This window comes from Bos taurus, chromosome 26 (assembly GCF_002263795.3).
Source record: "Bos taurus isolate L1 Dominette 01449 registration number 42190680 breed Hereford chromosome 26, ARS-UCD2.0, whole genome shotgun sequence".
Lineage (NCBI taxonomy): Eukaryota > Metazoa > Chordata > Mammalia > Artiodactyla > Bovidae > Bos > Bos taurus.
Window position 1 is genome coordinate 39,835,073 of NC_037353.1, and position 18,399 is coordinate 39,853,471.

General features: G+C 45.4%; 1 protein-coding gene across 2 annotated transcripts in view; it reads left to right on the forward strand.

Annotated features, from left to right (window-relative positions):
• The first annotated feature begins 17,003 nt into the window (after nucleotides 1–17,003).
• The window catches only part of INPP5F (inositol polyphosphate-5-phosphatase F), a 94,174-nt gene continuing 92,778 nt past the window's right edge, over nucleotides 17,004–18,399 (forward strand). For both annotated transcript variants that reach the window (XM_024985962.2, XM_059882079.1), the window contains exon 1: nucleotides 17,004–17,269. In XM_024985962.2, coding sequence (XP_024841730.1) covers nucleotides 17,173–17,269 — 97 coding nt within the window. In that variant the 5' untranslated portion in view covers nucleotides 17,004–17,172. The remainder of the gene's footprint in view (nucleotides 17,270–18,399) is intronic.

Consider the following 18,399-nt stretch of genomic DNA (forward strand, 5'->3'; position numbering starts at 1 on the left):
ATGGACTGGTTGGATCTCCTTGGAGTCCAAGGGACTCTCAAGAGTCTTCTCCAACACCACAGTTCAACAGCATCAATTCTTCTGAGCTCAGCTTTCTTTATAGTCCAACTCTCACATCCATACATGACTACTGGAAAAACCATAGTCTTGACTAGATTGGCAAAGTAATGTCTCTGCTTTTTAATATGCTGTCTAGGTTGTTCAAAACTTTCCTTCCAAGGAGTGTCTTTTTGTTTCATGACTACAGTCATCATCTGCAGAGATTTTGGAGCCCCCAAAATAAAGTCTGCCACTATTTCCACTGTTTTTCCATTTATTTGCCATGAAGTGATGAGACCAGATGCCATGATCTTCATTTTCTGAATGTTGAGCTTTAAGCCAATTTTTTCACTCTCCACTTTCACTTTCATCAAGAGGCTTTTTAGTTCCTCTTCACTTTCTACCATAAGGGTGGTGTCATCTGCATATCTGAGGTTATTGATATTTCTCCCGGCAATCTTGATTCCAGCTTGTGCTTCTTCCAGTCCAGCGTTTCTCATGATGTGCTCTGCATATAAGTTAAATAAGCAGGGTGGCAATATACAGCCTTGATGTACTCCTTTTCCTATTTGGAACCAGTCTGTTGTTCCATGACCAGTTCTAACTGTTGCTTCCTGACTTGCATACAGATTTCTCAAGAGGCAGGTCAGGTGGTCTGGTATTCCCATCCACAGTTTATTGTGATCCACACAGTCTAAGGCTTTGACATAGTCGATAAAGCAGAAATAGATATTTTTCTGGAACTCTCTTGCTTTTTCAATGATCCAGCAAATGTTGGCAATTTGATCTCTGGTTCCTCTGCCTTTTTTAAAACCAGCTTGAACATCTGGAAGTTCATGGTTCTCTTGTCTATAGAATAGGACTAATTCTTGTTCTCACTAGATGTGGGGTTTCTGATGGAGATAATTATCAATACTTAGTATTTTATATTAGGATATTATACATTTGGGTTGGGGAACCTTTCAGATGGCTGAGTTGGTAAAAGCCCAGGAGAAAGCGAGACGCTGTCTCTACAAGCCCTCTTTTGTGCCGCTCCATTGAGGGCAGGAAACCCTGCCGGAAGAAGCCAGGCACCACAAAATCATCTGTGAAGGCTGCTGATATTTTCACCCTGCTACCTCAAAATAGGAGCTTCCCAGGTGTTGCAGTGCAAAAGAGTCTGCCCGCCAGTGCAGGAGAAGCAGGTTCGATACCTCAGTCAGGAAGATCCCCTGGAGAAGGAAGTGGCAACCCACTCCAGTATTCTTGCCTGGGAAATCCCATGGACATGGAAGAGCCTGGAGGGCTACAGTCCATGGGGTCGCAAAGAGTCCGGCACAACTTAGCAACTAAACAACAACCACCGCAAAATAAAAATACATGTTTATAATTTGCTTGGAAAATCCCATGGACGGAGGAGCCTGGTAGGCTGCAATCCATGGGGTCGCTAAGAGTCGGACACGACTGAGTGACTTCACTTTCACTTTTCACTTTCATGCATTGGAGGAGGAAATGGCAACCCACTCCAGTGTTCTTGCCTGGAGAATCCCAGGGACGGGGGAGCCTGGTGGGCTGCCGTCTATGGGGTCGCACAGAGTCAGACATGACTGAAGTGACTTAGCATAGCATAACATAGAGACTGCTGTGGGAAATTAAAGGTAACAATATCTTCCTTTGCCTCCTTTTTTTTTTTTTTAAACTGGATTTCCCCTCTTCGAGTTTGGTATTCATATCTTTCCCTCAAGACATCTTCTCCTTGGTACCTGGTGATAAATAATTCTTGTCCTGATGTCATTGGTGATTCCACAGCTGAGCAAAGGTATTATTTTTCCATTCTGTCAGGAACTCAGCTATTTATTTCCATTCATTCTAGACTTGTGGCTGAGAAGGATATTTTGATTGAATACATTCCCTAACTTGTTAGGTTGTAAAAATGAGTGTTAATGAAACACATCCCTAGTACTGTGGGCTTTTTAAAAAAAATGTGAAACCCTGTTTTACGATGTTAACCCCTGTTGACTTTATGCTTTTTTTTTTTTTTAAACATCTCTCACCACTTACATTGAGTCATATAGAACCTGGAACTGATACTAAGCCAATGATCCAAAAAGGATCTGTGGCTTAATTACATTAGTATTAGTGCTTTAACTCTCTGGTCTCACTTTCTAACTCCAAAAAAGGTTTTGTTTTGTCTGTTGAAGGAGGACTCCTCTCTCCTGGTGTTGAGAAAATTTTTCTGTGCTTACTTTCCAGCTTCAATGCTAATCCTCCCCTAGGACATTGCTAGTATTCTTTTTCTTTGAGCCCTAAAGAGAAATATGAATAGCTATTTGGTTTTCTTTTTTTCTCTCCACATGACCCTTTGGCTTTCATTCTTTATCTGAAATGTAGGCTCTTTTTTGGCCCATCATTAACCTTTTCTCATGGGCTTTAAGAAGATGCTTTCTCACATTAGGTGCTAGTTATGCTTGAGGATTTTATGATTTTAAAAAAGTGATATTCACACTCATCTTGTCATTCACACTCTGTGCTATTTTTTAGCAGACAGCAAGCTTGTTGTTTTAGATTTAATTAATAATGGAACTGAATTTCTCAACTCTATTTTTTTCCATTTTCTCAGTGAGATACTTGTAATAGGTCTCTAAAATCATCATTTTCAATAGATACTTTCATTTATCCAATAACCTTAGAGAACTTATCGCTTATGGGTGGAAGTGAAAGTTGCTCAGTTGTATCCGACTTTTTGTGACCCCAGGGACTAAACAGTCCATGGAATTTTCCAGGCCAGAATACTGGAGTGGGTAGCCTTTCCCTTCTCCAGGGGATCTTCCAGACCCAGGAATTGAACCAGGGACTCCTGCATTGCAGGTGGATTCTTTACCAACTGAACTATGAGGGAAGCCCCATCACTTATGGGTAAATTGTTATAAGTAGCTTGTTTATATGTGTCTATATTACTTTGTATGTTTCACATTATACTTAGAGAAAAGAGTCCACATCTTTTAGGGTGACTGGATGGACCCCAAGAATGGGAAGGGGGTGATGGGAAGAAGAGAGAAGAGTAGATAAGCTGATGATGAGCTCTTTGGCTGATATTAGTAGCTGAATTGTGTCCCCTGCAAATTCTTATGCTGAAGTCCTCAGATTGTGACTGTATTTAGATACAGGGCCTTTAAAGAAGTAGTCAAGGTAAAAATGAGGTTATGTGGGTGGGCCCTAATCCCAAATGAGTGGTGGCATCCTTATAACAAAAGAAGATTAAGACACATACAGGGACTTCCCTGGTGGTCCAGTGGTTAAGACTTCACCTTTCACTGCAGGGGGTGAGGGTCTGATGCCTTGTCAGGGAGCTAAGATCCTACATACTTCTTGGTCAGCAAACCAAAAACATGAAACAGAAGCAACATTGTAACAAAGTCAATAAAGACTTTTAAAATGGTCCACATCAACATATCTTAAAAAAAAAAAAAAAAAAGACACATACTGCACACAACAGAGAGAGTTGTGTAAGGATACAGCAAGAAGGCAGCCAATTGCAAACCAAGGAGAGAGACCTCAGAAGAAATGAACCCTGACGACACTTTGAGCTTGGACTTCCAATCTCCGCAGCTGAGGAAATAAATTTCTACTGTTTAAGCCACGAAGTCCGCAGTGCTTTGCTATGACAACCCGAACTGCTCCCGCAGCTGGACACTGACTGAAAGGCCTTCCCTCCAGTGGAGCTCAGCTTGAAGGGCAGTGGGAGGGGCTTGGAGGAGAAGGGCAGTGGGAGGGGCTGAGTTGTCAATTTGGAGATCCGCTTAGAACAACCCTGAAAGCTCAACAAAGAGTGTCATCATGCATAGGCCAGCTTGCAGAAATGGGGCCCTCCTTGAGGGTAGAGAAAGGGAAACAGCGCAGGTAAGAAGAACATATCCTAGTATACAAATACACACTCCTGGGTCTAGGGGAGAGGGGTGGCTGAGGGGTGGCAGCAAATAGCAACCCGCTCCAGTATTCTTGCCTGGAAAATCCCACGGACTGAGGAGCCTGGTAGGCTAAAGTCCCTGGGGTCCGCAAAGAGTCGGACAACACTGAGCCACTTCACTTTCACTTTCACTTTCCCTGGTGGTTCAGTGGTAAAGAATCTGTCTGACAATGCAGGAGACTCAGGTTCAATCTCCAGGTCGGGAAGATCCCCTGGAGAAGGAAATGGCAGCCCACAATCTCTCTGTCCATAGACAGAGGAGCCTGGCGGGCTGCAGTCCATGGGTTGGCAAAGAGTTGGACACGACTGAGTGACTAAACAACAATAAATTGGTTGCTGTCATACTCGAGTCCCTGATGACCGATGACTTTCCTAAGTAGTAAATAAATCTCGACTTTCTAAAATTAGAAGGAAACAATACAATTAATTTGTACAGGCTTCTGTTACTCTCTGTATAGCTCTTTCTTAGTGATATGAGGAATCAGTATATTAAAAGGGACAGTAAAAGAAAATCAAGCCGTCCCAAAGAGACCTGTAAACCTTCCTTGGGTAAGTGCACTTGGTTCAACAGCGTCCCTCTCTCCTCCAAATTCACATCCAGGAGGAAACTGTGAACGTGACCTTATTTGGAAACAGAGCTTTTGGCAGATATAACTAGTTGTTAAGATGATGTCATAGTGAGTTACAATGGGCCCTAAATCCCATATGACTGGAGTCCTTATAAGAAGAGAAGAACCGAGAGAGACACAAAGAAGTGGAGCGGGAAAGGCCATGTGACAGCAGAGGCAGAGACTTGGAGTCCTGTAGCTGCAAGCCAAGAAATGTCAAGGATTGCCGGAAGTCACCAGAAGCTTCGAAGGCCCAAGGAAGGATGCACTTCCAAGCCTCTGGACAGCATGTAGACCTGCCAACATCTGGATTTTGGACTCCTAACATCAGGAGAGATGGATTTCTATTGTTTAAAACCTCCTAATTTGTGGGACCTGATTACAGCAGCATCAGGAAACGGATACAGAAGGTGAGTAGGGCAGAGACAAGCATAGCGATTGACAAGTGCTTGATGGCTTGAAAGTATCCTACAGGTCCCAGTGAGAAACTTCACACCTGTAGTGCATATTGTATATGTGGGAAAGTGTCTAGCACAGACCCTCAGAAATAGCTCTCCCCTTTCTTTCATCACGTAAATATGGTAAATGAAAACTGCAGATTGATGTTCCGTGAGGACACATTGAGGGTATCCATTGTCTCAAATAAGATAACACATGTAAAGAATTTTAGGGGCTTCCCCTGGTGACTCAGTGGTAAAGGATCCACCTGCCAATGCAGGGGACATATGTTTGATTCCTGATCCGGGAAGATCCTCCACAGGACAGGACTAAGCCCATGTCCTGACTATTGAGCCTGTGCTCTAGAGCCTGGGAACCACAACAGCTGGGTCCACGTGCCACAAATACTGAAGCCCGCGTGTCCTTGAGCCTGTGCTCTGGAACAATAGAAGCCACTGTGGCGAGAAGCCTAAGCAATGAAGAGTAGCCCTCGCTCCCCGAAACTAGAGAGAGCCTGTGCAGCAACAAAGACCCAGCACAGCCAAAACACAAGTAAATTTTTTTTAAAGAATGTTAGAATCAGAATGCTTCACAAACTGGGAGGTGATTATTGCACTTCTAGCATAAAGAATCTTCTATATTCTCATACAGAATAGCTGCTTTGGGATGTAAAATCTGCTAACTTTTGAGAGAAATCTTTCCCTTTATGAGAAGAATTATCATTTAGCAAAAGGTACAGAAATGGAAGTATTTGGGACTGTACTGTTTTCTTACATCTTTCAGATGTAAATTTGAAATATGAAGCCCTGGTTTTAAAGTTTAGTGTACGATATGCTTGTCTTTTCTGCCAAAAGCAATTGTGTAAATATGAGTGAGGTGTATATTTGAAGTTGGTTGTGAATGAAATAGCATCGTCCCTAGGTAGGGAATTAGAGAGAAGCTAGGCGGTGTGGTGGGAATCATGCTGGATTAGAAAATCCAAGGTTGGTTTCTGTGAAGCCTGATGTTGAAATGTGCTGCCTGATTGTATGGCAAACTACTGCAGCTCGCTGAGGCTTCATTCAGTTCAGTTCAGTTCAGTCGCTCAGTTATGTCCAACTCTTTGTGACCCCATGGACTGCAGCACACCAGGCTTCCCTGTCCATCACCAACTCCCAGAGCTTGCTCAAACTCATGTCCATCAAGTTGGTGATGCCATCCAACCATTTCATCCTCTGTCATCCCCTTCTCTTCCTGCCTTCAATCTTTCCCAGCATCAGGGTCTTTTCCAAGTGAGTCAGTTCTTTGCATCAGGTGGCCAAAATACTGGAGTTTCAGTTTCAGCATCAGTCCTTCCAATGAATATTGAGGATTGATTTCCTTTAGGATGGACTGGTTGGGTTTCCTTGCAGTCCAAGGGACTCTCAAGAATCTTCTCTAACACCACAGTTCAAAAACACCAACTCTTTGGCGCTCAGCTTTCTTTATTAGGCTAGGTGATTGCTAGAGCTCTATGTCATTCCACCACTGAGTGGGGAGGGGTCTGGCCATTGTAATGGATTGAATGTGTGTGTGTGCTCAGTCACTAAGTTGTGTTCGACTCTTTTGCGACCCGTGGACTGTAGCCTGCCAGGCTCCTCTGTCTATGGAATTTCCCAGGCAAGAATACTGGAGTGGGTTGCCATTTCCTTCTCCAGGGGATCTTCCTGACCCAGGGGTGGAATCCATGTCCTCTGCATTGTGAAAGTAAAAGTGAAAGTCGCTTAGTTGTCCAGACTCTTTGTGACCCTGTGGACTATACAGACCATGGAATTCTCCAGACCAGAATACTGGAGTGGGTAGCCTTTTCCTTCTCCAGGGGATCTTCCCAACCCAGGGATCAAACCCAAGTCTCCCTCATTGCAGGCGGATTCTTTGCCAGCTGAGCCACCAGGGAAGCCCAAGAATACTGGAGTGGGTAGCCTATCCCTTCTCCAGGGGATCTTCCTGACCCAGGAATTGAACCAGGGTCTCCTGCATTACAGGTAGATTCTTTACCAACTGAGCTAGCAGGGAAGCCCATCCTCTGCGTTGGCAGGTGGAAGGCAGGCGACAGACCCTCAAAAATGGGAGCGATGGAAAGGAGGGAACAGGGGGAACAGGTAGTGTCCATTCAGAGTATTCCCTGAAGGCCTTAACTGAGAGGCCTTGCCCTACCCACCCCAACCTTGAGTGGCAGGAAGACTAGACTAAGTTAGATGAAGGCAAGGCTTCCTGCCTTACTGCTGGACTGCTTTAGGTTGCTTATCCGACATTTCTGTAAAAGCTCAGTCTAAACCCCTGTAGCCGGCTATACCACAACAAATGCAATCACATGCATGCTATCAAGAAGGAGGTTGAGGTAGATCTTAAAAGTTCTCATCATGGGACTTCCCTGTTGGGAAGGATACATGTGATTGCATTTGTTGTTATTCAGTCACTAAGTCATGCCCAACTCTTTGCAATCCCATGGACTGCAGTCTGAGAAGCTCCTCTGTCCTCCACTATCTCCCAGAGTTTGCTCAGATTCAGGTGAGTTGAGTCAGTGATGCTACCTAACCACCTAAATGTGACCAGGGTAGGAGCCTTAATTACATCTCAAGATATCCTATCATACTTTCAAAGACACTTTTCTGTATACAGTAACATTTGCAAGTTCCAGGGATTGGGCTCTGACATCTGATATCGGTATAGCTGGCTACAGGGGTTTAGACTGAGCTTTTACAGAAATGTCAGATGAGCAACCTAAAGTGGTCCAGCAGTAAGGCTGGAAGCCTTGCCTTCATCTAACTTAGTCTAGTCCTCCTGCCACTCAAGGTTGGGGTGGGTAGGGCAAGGCCTCTCAGTTTAGGCCTTCAGAGAATACTCTGAATGGACACTACCTGTTCCCTCCTTTCCATCTCTCCCATTTTGGAGAGTCTGTTGCCTGCCTTTCTTTCTTTACTTTTTATATTTATTTGTTTCTTCTGGCTGCACTGAGTCATTGTGGTGGCATGCAGGATCGTTAGTTGCAGGATTTGAACTCTTAGCTACAGCACGTGGGATCTACTTCCCTGAACAGGGATTGAACCAAGGCCCCTTGCGTTGGGAAAATGGAGTCTTAGCCACTGGACCACCAGGGAAGTCCCCTGTCTTCCTTTACTTCCCCTCCTGTCTGATGTCTCCCAGCTCCAGTTTTGAAAATTTCAACCCTTTCAAAAGATTAGGACCTACACTACCTCCCCAAATACCCATCACTTCAGGTTTCATCCTGTTGTGACTTAGAATGTTCTTCTCTTGGCTCTGGGTTGTGTTTGGGGGGCTGGTGGGGAGTGAGCCTGGGTGCCTGTGAACCAGGGGAGGACCTGGTGCCTTGCTTGCTTCCAGAGATTTCCTTGACCAGGTGTTGTGTGACCAGGTTCCTTCTGAATTCCACAAAGTGAAGTACACCTGGCACATGGAGTGTTATGTTTCTTCCAAAGACAGTCTAGTCTATTATCACAAGATGAAAACAATTTCTTCCTATTAATAGTACTTTGGGATCCACTCCCGGAACATCTGCAACCCTAGCATTATTGAATGAAAGACTTCTTCCTAGCTCTATTTTCATGATAAGGGCTCCATATTTAACTGGGAATAGCTCTCTCTGAGTCATTTGGGATGAATGGTGCTATCCTTGAACATACTGTTTCTGATCTCTAAATTTATCTCTTGATAGAAGTGTGTGTGTTAACAGCTACACAACTGTTAGTGGATTAGAGAATTAAGGGTGGGACTTTGCTGGACTTGGGGAACTAAGATCCTGCATGCCACATGGCATAGCCAAAAAACAAGAAAAAAAAAAAGACAGAGAGAGAGATTTAGGGGTAAGAGAAAGTATATCCAAATTTAGAAAGAGGGGAGGGGCTACAGTGACGCAAGAGAATGACCAAAGGGGGAAAGGCAAATCAAGAGACAAAGAGCAGGCCCCAAATTCTCCTGGCATGTAGAGCATAGAACATTCTTTTATGCTAGTGTTGGGATCATGGTTTGTGGCACCGGAAGCTTTCCAACATATGGAGGTTCTTCTTTATAGAGAAGAATACAAAGTAATGAATACAGAATTATGCAGAGGGCTTTGGATGAAATCCAAAAGTCCTGAAAAGTGAAAGTGAAGTCGCTCAGTCATGTCCGACTCTTTGAAATCCCACGGACTGTAGCCTACCAGGCTCCTCTGTCCATGGGATGTTCCAGCAAGGGTACTCGAGTGGGTTGCCATTTCCTTCTCCAGGGGATCTTTTCAACCCAGGGATTGAATCCCGGTTTCCCGAATTGCAGGCAGATGCTTTACCATCTGAGCCACCAGGAAAGCCCCCAAAGTCCTGAAGCTTAATGTAAAATAAGTAAGCATCCAAGATATATATTATACGGTACAAGAAAACAGAGCCATTATTTTGGAATAACTTAAATGGAATACTAAAACAAAGTCCTGAAGCTTAAGTTTTATTAGCCCTAGGGCAGATCCTCTGTCTCTGGTGAGGAATTGTACAGTTAGGTCATGACAGATGGCTGTTCTCTTGCTTTCTGTACATGTCCCGCTTGACTAAGTCCTGCTTCTCTCATGTGATTATCCAATCCTCTTAATTTTAGGACTTAATGGGAACTGTCTACACGCTTGCCCCTGCTGCAGCCATTGGTTTGCCTGGTAACTGATAAACCAACCTGACATCAATCCTGTATCTATATACTGAATCATACATACTAACATATTTCATCTTTAGTATATATTAATATACGGGCTTCACAGGTGGTGCAGTGGTAAAGAATCTGCCTGCCAAAGCAGGAGACACAGGAGACTCGGGTTCCATCTCTGGGTTGGGAAGATCCCCTGGGGAAGGAAATGGGAACCCACTCCAGTATTCTTGCCTGTATATTCTCATGGACAGAGGAGCGTGGTAGTAGGGCTACCGTCTGTGGGGTAGCAGAGTCAGCCATGACTGAGCACAGACACATGTATGTTAATATATACATAGTAGGTATATCATATATGTGTTAAAATATATGTAATATGTTAGAAATCTCTCAGTTGAGGTCTAGAGGGAAAAACTTTACACATAAAGTACATTTTTTGAAAGTTATACAGTAAGAATTCTTTAACACTTTATAGCTTAGGACACTGTTTCAAAGACGAATTCCCTTAATCCTCACAATAAACTTGTGAAGAAAGTTATATATATATATTTTTTTATTAATTTATTTTTAATTTGAGGATAATTGCTTACAATATTCTGTTGGTTTCTGCCATACAGCAATAGGAATCAGCCATAGGTATATATATGTTCCCTCCCTCCTACCTCCCACCCCACCCCACCCCTCTATGTTGTCATAGAGCATCAGATTTGAGCTCCCTGCTTCATACAGCAAATTCCCACTGGCTATCTGTTTACATATGGTAATGTATATGCTTCCATGTTACTCTCAATTTGTCTTATGACAGTTTTATATTTTATCTCTAGTCTACATAAGGGAAATTGACTTGGAGAGCTGGGAGATTTGCCCAAGTACATTAGGCTTCCATTAATAGGGGTAGTGGGCAGGGACCTAGGGCTCTGCTAGCTATCTGTTGGGGCTAGGATGGGGGTGAGGGTAGAGAGAACAAGGCAAAAGAGTTCATCTAAATTGCCTGCCTCCTGACACGGATCCTTCCTGTCTGTCTCTCTCCATCCCTTTGGACTTCTCAGTTCCAAGCTGGACAGACAGAACAGTAAGTAATTTGCTCCAAATAGGCCAGGTCGGCAGAAAACAAGGGGCTGGTGTTGCTTTAGGGAATGCCTTCAGATCCAGAGCTTGTCCATCTCTGCAGGCAGAGTTCCCCGAAGCTTGCTCTCCTCCTCTGAGACAGACTTCCAAACATGAAATCACAACAGAAAGAAAATCCAGATATTAGTCAGTGGCCTTTAAATGTAAAAGCCCCAGATAAAATTGCTTATGGGCCATGATTTTTTCCCATCCAAAATAAAAATAGTTTTACAGAATCCCAAGGGAGAAATAGGCCCATGCAGAAGTGATGGCATAGACTTTTTAGTGTCTGAGTGTCCCCAGCCTGTCCCCTTTTTCCCACAGCTGGAGAGCTAGCCAGTTTAGCCTTCTATTTTTCCCCCCTCTCCCACCCTCCAAGGAGGGCCAGACCTCTCTTTGGGAAATAAGCCTGAGTCACCGTGTGAGCATGCTCAGTTGCTCAGTCGTGTCCTACTCTTTGCAAGCCCACGGACTGTGTAGTCCGTCAGGCTCCTCTGCCCATGGAATTCTCCAGGCAAGAAGAGTGGGTTGCCATTCCCTTCTCCAGGGGATTGTCCTGACCCAGGGATCGAACCCAAGTTGCCTGCATTGCAGGAGGATTCTTTACCATCTGAGCATGCGCCTCATTAAAAACATTACCTTGGAGACTCTGCAAATCACACTGTATTATTCGCTGCCCCACTCTCCAACCCTATATACCCCTCACTCCCTACGCTCATCCAGTTGGGAGCACCCCAACACACACCCTTCACTGTGTTTCTGCAGGCTCTTTGAAGAATTGATGTAAAATTCAGGGTAAAGAATGGAGCAGTATTAGGAAAATCCAAACCCTCAATTTCCTTGTCACTAGTGCTACTCTCATGAAAAGGTGCAACACTGTGAGCGGTTATTATTTAACCAGCAGAAGAAACAATGGGTTGGAAATGCACTGGGCAGCTTTTCCAAAGGTGTACCAAATTTCTACAGTCTACAGTCCATGGGGTCGCAAAGAGTCGGACACGACTAAGCACACACACACAATTCCACCTCTACCCCACCCCCAGCCCTGTCGCCATTGTTTTCCCGTGCAGCACAAAGCCTTCTCTGAAAAACCTTTAAAATGACTATCTAACAGAAGGCATTATTGACAGTCGTTACTGATTTACAATGGTAAAGGCCCCAACAGGCCATCAGCTTGAGAATTACAATTGGCAGAGGCTGGACAAGCCACAGCTATTGCTGTGGTTTAAGTAAAGGTGCTAAAGGAAAAACTCTTCCTTATATTCTATTTAAAAGTGGATACAGGGCAGAAAAATGGCTTATATACTTAACCACAGCTCACTTTGACAGCATTTAAGGTGTTAGGAAAACTCAAAAATATTAAGTAGCGTGTGTAGAATAAAAAGAGCTATGCCCTGGATTCCTGACTTGTCAAGGCAAAAGGTTCTAAATCCTTAGGTAATAAGTTACCTAAAAATACGTTTTTGTGTGCGGTGGAAGAATATGTTTTAGACACACACATATTTAACTCTGTATTTTAGTTTGAGGCATTAAAAACACATTAAAAAATCAAAAGAATATACAGAAATATAAAGTGAAAATTAAGTTTCTATTCTCTTTCATGCCATTTCTGAGTGTCCCCCCCAAGCCCTATTCCCATTCCTCAAAGGTAATCACACTTCCTGTGTTTTGTTTCAGAAATGTTTTGGGCTTATAAAAACATAATATCTCTCCCACTCTCCCCATTAAAAGCCCAAGTGGGATACATTCAAGTCTCTCTGCAACTTGGACCTTTTCTATTTAACAGTATCTTTTTTTTTTAAATTAGCTTATTTAGAACTCTCTAATTTTTAAGCTATTTTTAAAATTGAAAAATAAATGCATAACAGAGAGGAAGTGAGAGACAGCTGTTTTTGGACAAATATGAAATTATCACTGTAAAAGGCTAATTTTCTTTCCTCTGGAAGGAGAAAGACGAGATACAGAAAACACATTCCATTCCCTCCCCCCCTCAGCCCCCCCCCGCCAACTCCCCCTCCCCTCACACACACACACACACACACACACACACAAAAGCATCATCACTGGTTTAAACAATAATGTGGGTCCTTGACAAGTTTGTCAGACTGTGCAACTAAAAAGCAGAACTTATTAACCCCCAAAGTATAACAATGGAGGAGAGATCATCTTCTCTTTTAAACAAAAGTATCATTTAGACGAATGTTAACTGTTTCCAGAGGGACTTCAGGGACTTTCTTCTGGTGCTTCTCAAATGAACAATATTCAGTTCAGTTCACTTCATTTTAGTCACTCAGTCGTGTCCAACTCTTTGCAACCCCATGAATTGCAGCATGCCAGGCCTCCCTGTCCATCACCAACTCCTGGAGTTCACCCAAACTCATGTCCATAGAGTTAGTGATGCCATCCAGCCATCTCATCCTCTGTCGTCCCCTTTTCCTCCTGCCCCCAATCCCTCCCAGCATCAGTCTTTTCCAATGAGTCAACTCTTCACATGAGGTGGCCAGCGTATTGGAGTTTCAGCTTTAGCATCAGTCCTTCCAAAGTACACCCAGGACTGATCTCCTTTAGAATGGACTGGTTGGATCTCCTTGCAGTCTAAGGGACTCTCAAGAGTCTTCTCCAACACCACAGTTCAAAAGCATCAATTCTTTGGTGCTCAGCTTTCTTCACAGTCCAATTCTCACATCCATACATGACCACTGGAAAAACCATAGCCTCGACTAGACAGACCTTTGTCGGCAAAGTAATGTCGCTGCTTTTGAATATGCTATCTAGGTTAGTTGTAACTTTCCTTCCAAGGAGTAAGCGTCTTTTATTATATATGTTAAAGTTCCAAAATGGTTGTTACAATTTCCAGTTGTCCTTCATAAAGTTATGGGAGGAGATATGGCAGTCAAATCCAGGAAACATTGGTGATGATTGGTTAAATGTGAAAACTTGGCTTGTGAGTATCGTAGGCTCTTTATGGTCCCAACTGCTGACTGAAGAAATCAGCAGTCTCCTGACAGGCAGAATATACATTTAACAAATATATATCTTCTCTGGAAGATTTCTCATGTACAAATAAGACTGAAGAATGTTCTTGTAGACAAATAGCATACAAGACTGTAGACAAGTAGACAGAAGATGATGTTAAAAGCCCAATTTCACCATAGGACACTAGAATCTAATAAGAACCCTCAAATCTCAGAAACAGTAAATGTGAGAATGAAAGACAAATCAATAATCACAGTTGAGTCATTTACCATTATTATTTGTGTAAGTTTAACTATGTGGACACATGTCCTCACATTCACTGATTTTAAGGCTAGAAGAACACTCAGTGATCATCTCTTTTAAAAAAGTAAGGAAACCGACGCTATAATACAGAACAGGCTAGAACCTAACTTCCTAGTGGACATACTTAAATTAGTATAAATGTATGATACATGTAAAGATACATAATACACATGATGGTTATTCATTTTTAAAAAACAGCATCACATGAACCTTCTACCATAAACTGGGTGGCATCCTTCAAGTGCAGGAAGGTCTTGAATTAGGAAGTTGGAGGAGAGTGATGAAGGATGGGGAGACCAGCCAGGTCTGGTAGAGTTGGGAGCACCTGGCAGGTAAGCAGTATCCGAAGTTCAGGAAGTCTCTAGTGGACAAGGCAAGGCATCTGTGGCCGGAAACTGAGGGACAACATGAGAGACACAGTGTTTACTCTTTCCACTCACTCTGCTTGGCCAGGCCCTGCTACCAGGCCCAGGCTCCAGCTACCCCAAAGTCAAGCATGCTTTCAGAGTGAGAAGAACAGAGCCATGTGCATCTGCGTCAGATAGATTCCAGGAGCATCTTCAGCTTCTCTCTCTCTCTTAAGAGGTCTGCTTGTTAAACCTGGATTTACATACAGGTCATAAACCCCGTTCCTGGGTATTAGTTGATAACTGACAGGTGTGTTCTACTAAGCTGCTGTCAGGCAGATTTTTTCCAATTAATTTCATTTAAAACAGTGGTGCTTAATCCTGGCTACACATCAGAATACTCTGGGGAGCTTAGAGAAAGAAAATACTGCTGCCAGAGCCCATCTCAACTAAATTCTGCTTTAATTGTTCTGAGATCCATTGGTAAATTTGAAAAACTCCTTAGGTGATTCTAATAAGTAGCCAGCGCTGGAATCACTGATTTAAAACATCAGAGAAAGTTTCAATCAACTGATCAGTTGACTCAAAATGGTTACAGTAGCATTATTTTCTTCACATCTGGCAATATGATTAAAAAAATAATGAAGTAATTTGCAGAACATCCTGTCTTCTTAAGACTTTCTCACTATCTATTCCTTGTTGCTAAGGAAAGTCCACACATGACTGAATTCAATAATAAATCTGACACTGATGGTTCCACCGAATCTTCACCATCTTACTGCCATTATCTTCTTTGTCCAACTCATCTCATTTGCCATAGTAATCACTCCTTTTGACCTGCAGGCTGAACTGTTTGGGCAGTCCAAAAGCCATAGTACTTATCAGAGATTCCAGGAGAGTTTGTCATCCTGGGACTTTCTGTGCTATGAAAATTCAACAGAGAAATCAGTGTGGACTGGAATAATTAGTAATCTGGAACTCCTTCCTACTTTTGGGGCCTCTCACTTTTATCTGCTGCTGCTACTGCTAAGTCGCCTCAGTCGTGTCCAACTCTGTGCGACCCAATGGACAGCAGCTCACCAGGCTCCCCAGTCCCTGGGATTCTCCAGGCAAGAACACTGGAGTGAGTTGCCATTTCCTTCTCCAATGCATGAAAGTGAAAAGTGAAAGTGAAGTCGCTCAGTCGTGTCCGACCCTCAGCCCCCATGGACAGCAGCCTTCCAGGCTCCTCCATCCATGGGACCCTCCAGGCAAGAGCACTGGAGTGGGGTGCCATTGCCCTCTCACTTTTATCTAGCAGAAGGTTAAAAGAATTGCCTTTCTCTTCTACCTTTTGTTTGTTTTACTTGTTTTTTCCTTCATCCTTTTTAAGGCATTAGAAAAGGCAGGAGATAGGCCTAGAAAGACTCTAGTTCAGCACCATCTGAGACCAAGACATCTTCCCAAGATCATACAGCTAGATCACCCCTAGAGTGGGACATGGAACTGGGGATCTGACTCCCAAGCCCCATTCTGTTCAATAGACCACCTGGCCTTTCAAGAGAGATCAGATATTTGGGAGGGTCTCCATCTTCCACAAGATGTTCTCCAGACATCTCATCCCTGTCAAAATAGACCCCTTTTATTTCCTTGACATTAAGTCTTCTCACATGCATCCTTCTTAATTCGGGACATGATAGCTTATGAACTTTGCTCTCTTCTGCCTCGTTATTAGAGCCCTGTTTAGTATTCTTGCCTGGAGAATCCCAGGGACAGAGGAGCCTGGTAGGCTGCTGTCTATGGGGTCGCACAGAGTCGGACACAACTGAAGCGACTTAGCAGCAGCAGCAGCTGCTAATACTTAATTTCTATTGTTACATGCTTCTTGTTGATTTGCATTTATTGAATGTTTGCTGTTGTCAAATGTCACAAGGTTCTAAGAGGAAATTCCAAAAGAGAAGACGCTCCCGCTCGGAGGAGGAGAGTCTGGTTCCGGATAGACCCCTGCAGCCAGCCCTATGGGTCGCATTTCCCAGCTCTCCTAAGTCTGGGTCTTTGCGGGCAGCTCAGGCCCGGGAACGAGGGGATTTCAGGCTGTATTTGGGGATTGGGCCTGGCTTTTCTCAGAGCTGGTGAAAGTAACAAATAACCTGACGCATAGGAAGGAGAGGAGGTCCCAGGAGGGGGCTTCTGCCCCAAAGGCCGCAGAGCAGCTGCGCTGCCAGACTCAACCAGGCCCGAGGTTCTGACCGTATCAGCCAGGGGAGGGACAGAGGGCCAGCCAGGGGCGGGGCTTGAGAGGAGTTGTAGGAGAAGGGGGCTGCCCGGAGGGGAGAGAAGAGGCAGGAGGAAGAGCCTCGAGGGAGGAACCAGGAGGAGAAAGCCAGAAGAAACCAGTGAAAAAGGCCGCGGGAAAGGGCAGCAAGAGGAACCGAAAGGTGAACTAGGCGAAAGGGGCGGGGAGGAAACGGGGAGGGGGCGGAGCCTGGGGGAAGTCGGGGGAGTGGCCGGGAAGGGGTGGGGCGAGGAGGAGCCAGGGGAGGTGCCGGGGGCGGGGCCGGGAAAGGGGCGGAGCCGGGGAGAGGCCTCCAAGGCCGCCGCCGCCGCCCGGGCGCGTTCTCCACCCGCGGGTCGGGCAGCCGGGGCGCTTCCTCAGCCGCCGCTCCCTGAAGCGCGCGGGCTCAGGCGGCCCCGGCCAACGAAGACTGCCCGTGCGAGCCGCCGCCGCCGAGCCGCGGGCGCACCGGAGCCGCCGCCGCCTCCCTCGGCGTCCGGGGCCGGCATGGAGCTCTTCCAAGCTAAGGACCACTACATCCTGCAGCAGGGCGAGCGCGCGCTGTGGTGCAGCCGCCGCGACGGCGGCCTCCAGCTTCGACCGGGTGAGGCTGGCGGCGGGGGGCGGGGGTCGCCCTGGGCGGGTTGGCGGGGGCCGGTGAGGGGGCGCGGCCGGGCCCCTCAGCCGGAGGCTGCGGATCGGGCGCCGCCGGCGGCCGTGGCGGGCGGGGCGGGCGCGAGCGAGGGCGCGAGATCTGTCATTATTTCCTGAGGGGAGGGAGCGCTCGCCGGGCCCCTGCCCCTCCGCGGGGGACAAAGGGCCGGCGACCCTCGCCCCTCCGAGCGCGCTTCCGCGTCGAGATCCGCTCCGCTGTCCGGAGAGAGGGGAACCTGGGATGAGGCGCCCGCAGTCAGGGTCGGGCCGGCGCCCACCAGAAAGTTCGGGTGAGGTGCGCCTGGCTTTAAAGGCCGCCTCCTCTCTGGAGTGCCCTCTGACCCTCCTTCCGGGCAAGTTCTGGGTTCGAATCCCGGTCGCGCCAGTTTCCGTAGAAAGTCCTGCAGGAGCTTCAGTCCCTGTTGACATCTCTGTGTTTCTGGTCCCTTATCATTATGGGCATGGCTTCATTCTGATTACCTCATAAGCACTCGATTTACAGCACCTTTAAAAAAATTTTTAGTATTACAATTAACCTGTAATGTTCAACTTTTAATGTTTATATGTGACTCAGTATTGTGCGACACAGTCTCGTGGGTCCGTGTTTCGGTGTCGTGTAAGCTGTCATGATATGCCTCACTCTACAACATTAGTTTGCGTTAGGAAAACTAGGTCACAGTGGTGAGTTAAGCAGGACAGTCCCTGCCCTCAGAGAGCTGACAGTCCAGGGGGCGGTCCTCTGGAGGGGCTCAGTAGCCCCTCCCCGTCGAGGGTGCCGGTCCTTTTTCCTAATCACCGCAGAGATCTTTCCTTTTAGGAGATGTGAGAGAATAGAGTTCTTTAAGGAAATCGCGAGAGCATTTCGAGTTTACCTGTAGTTCTTGTGTGTAATCTAGACAAAGAATTACATGGTATGAATTGGAAAGTATGAAAGGTACAAATCAACCTTTTGTATATATCATAGCAGTTACCGTATATAGGAGGGTTTCCAAGGATTTGATCCCTTATTATTCCCAATCTTCACAACAACCTTACCAGGCAGGTGGTGGTATCCTCATTTTCAAGTGAGGAGACAGGTGT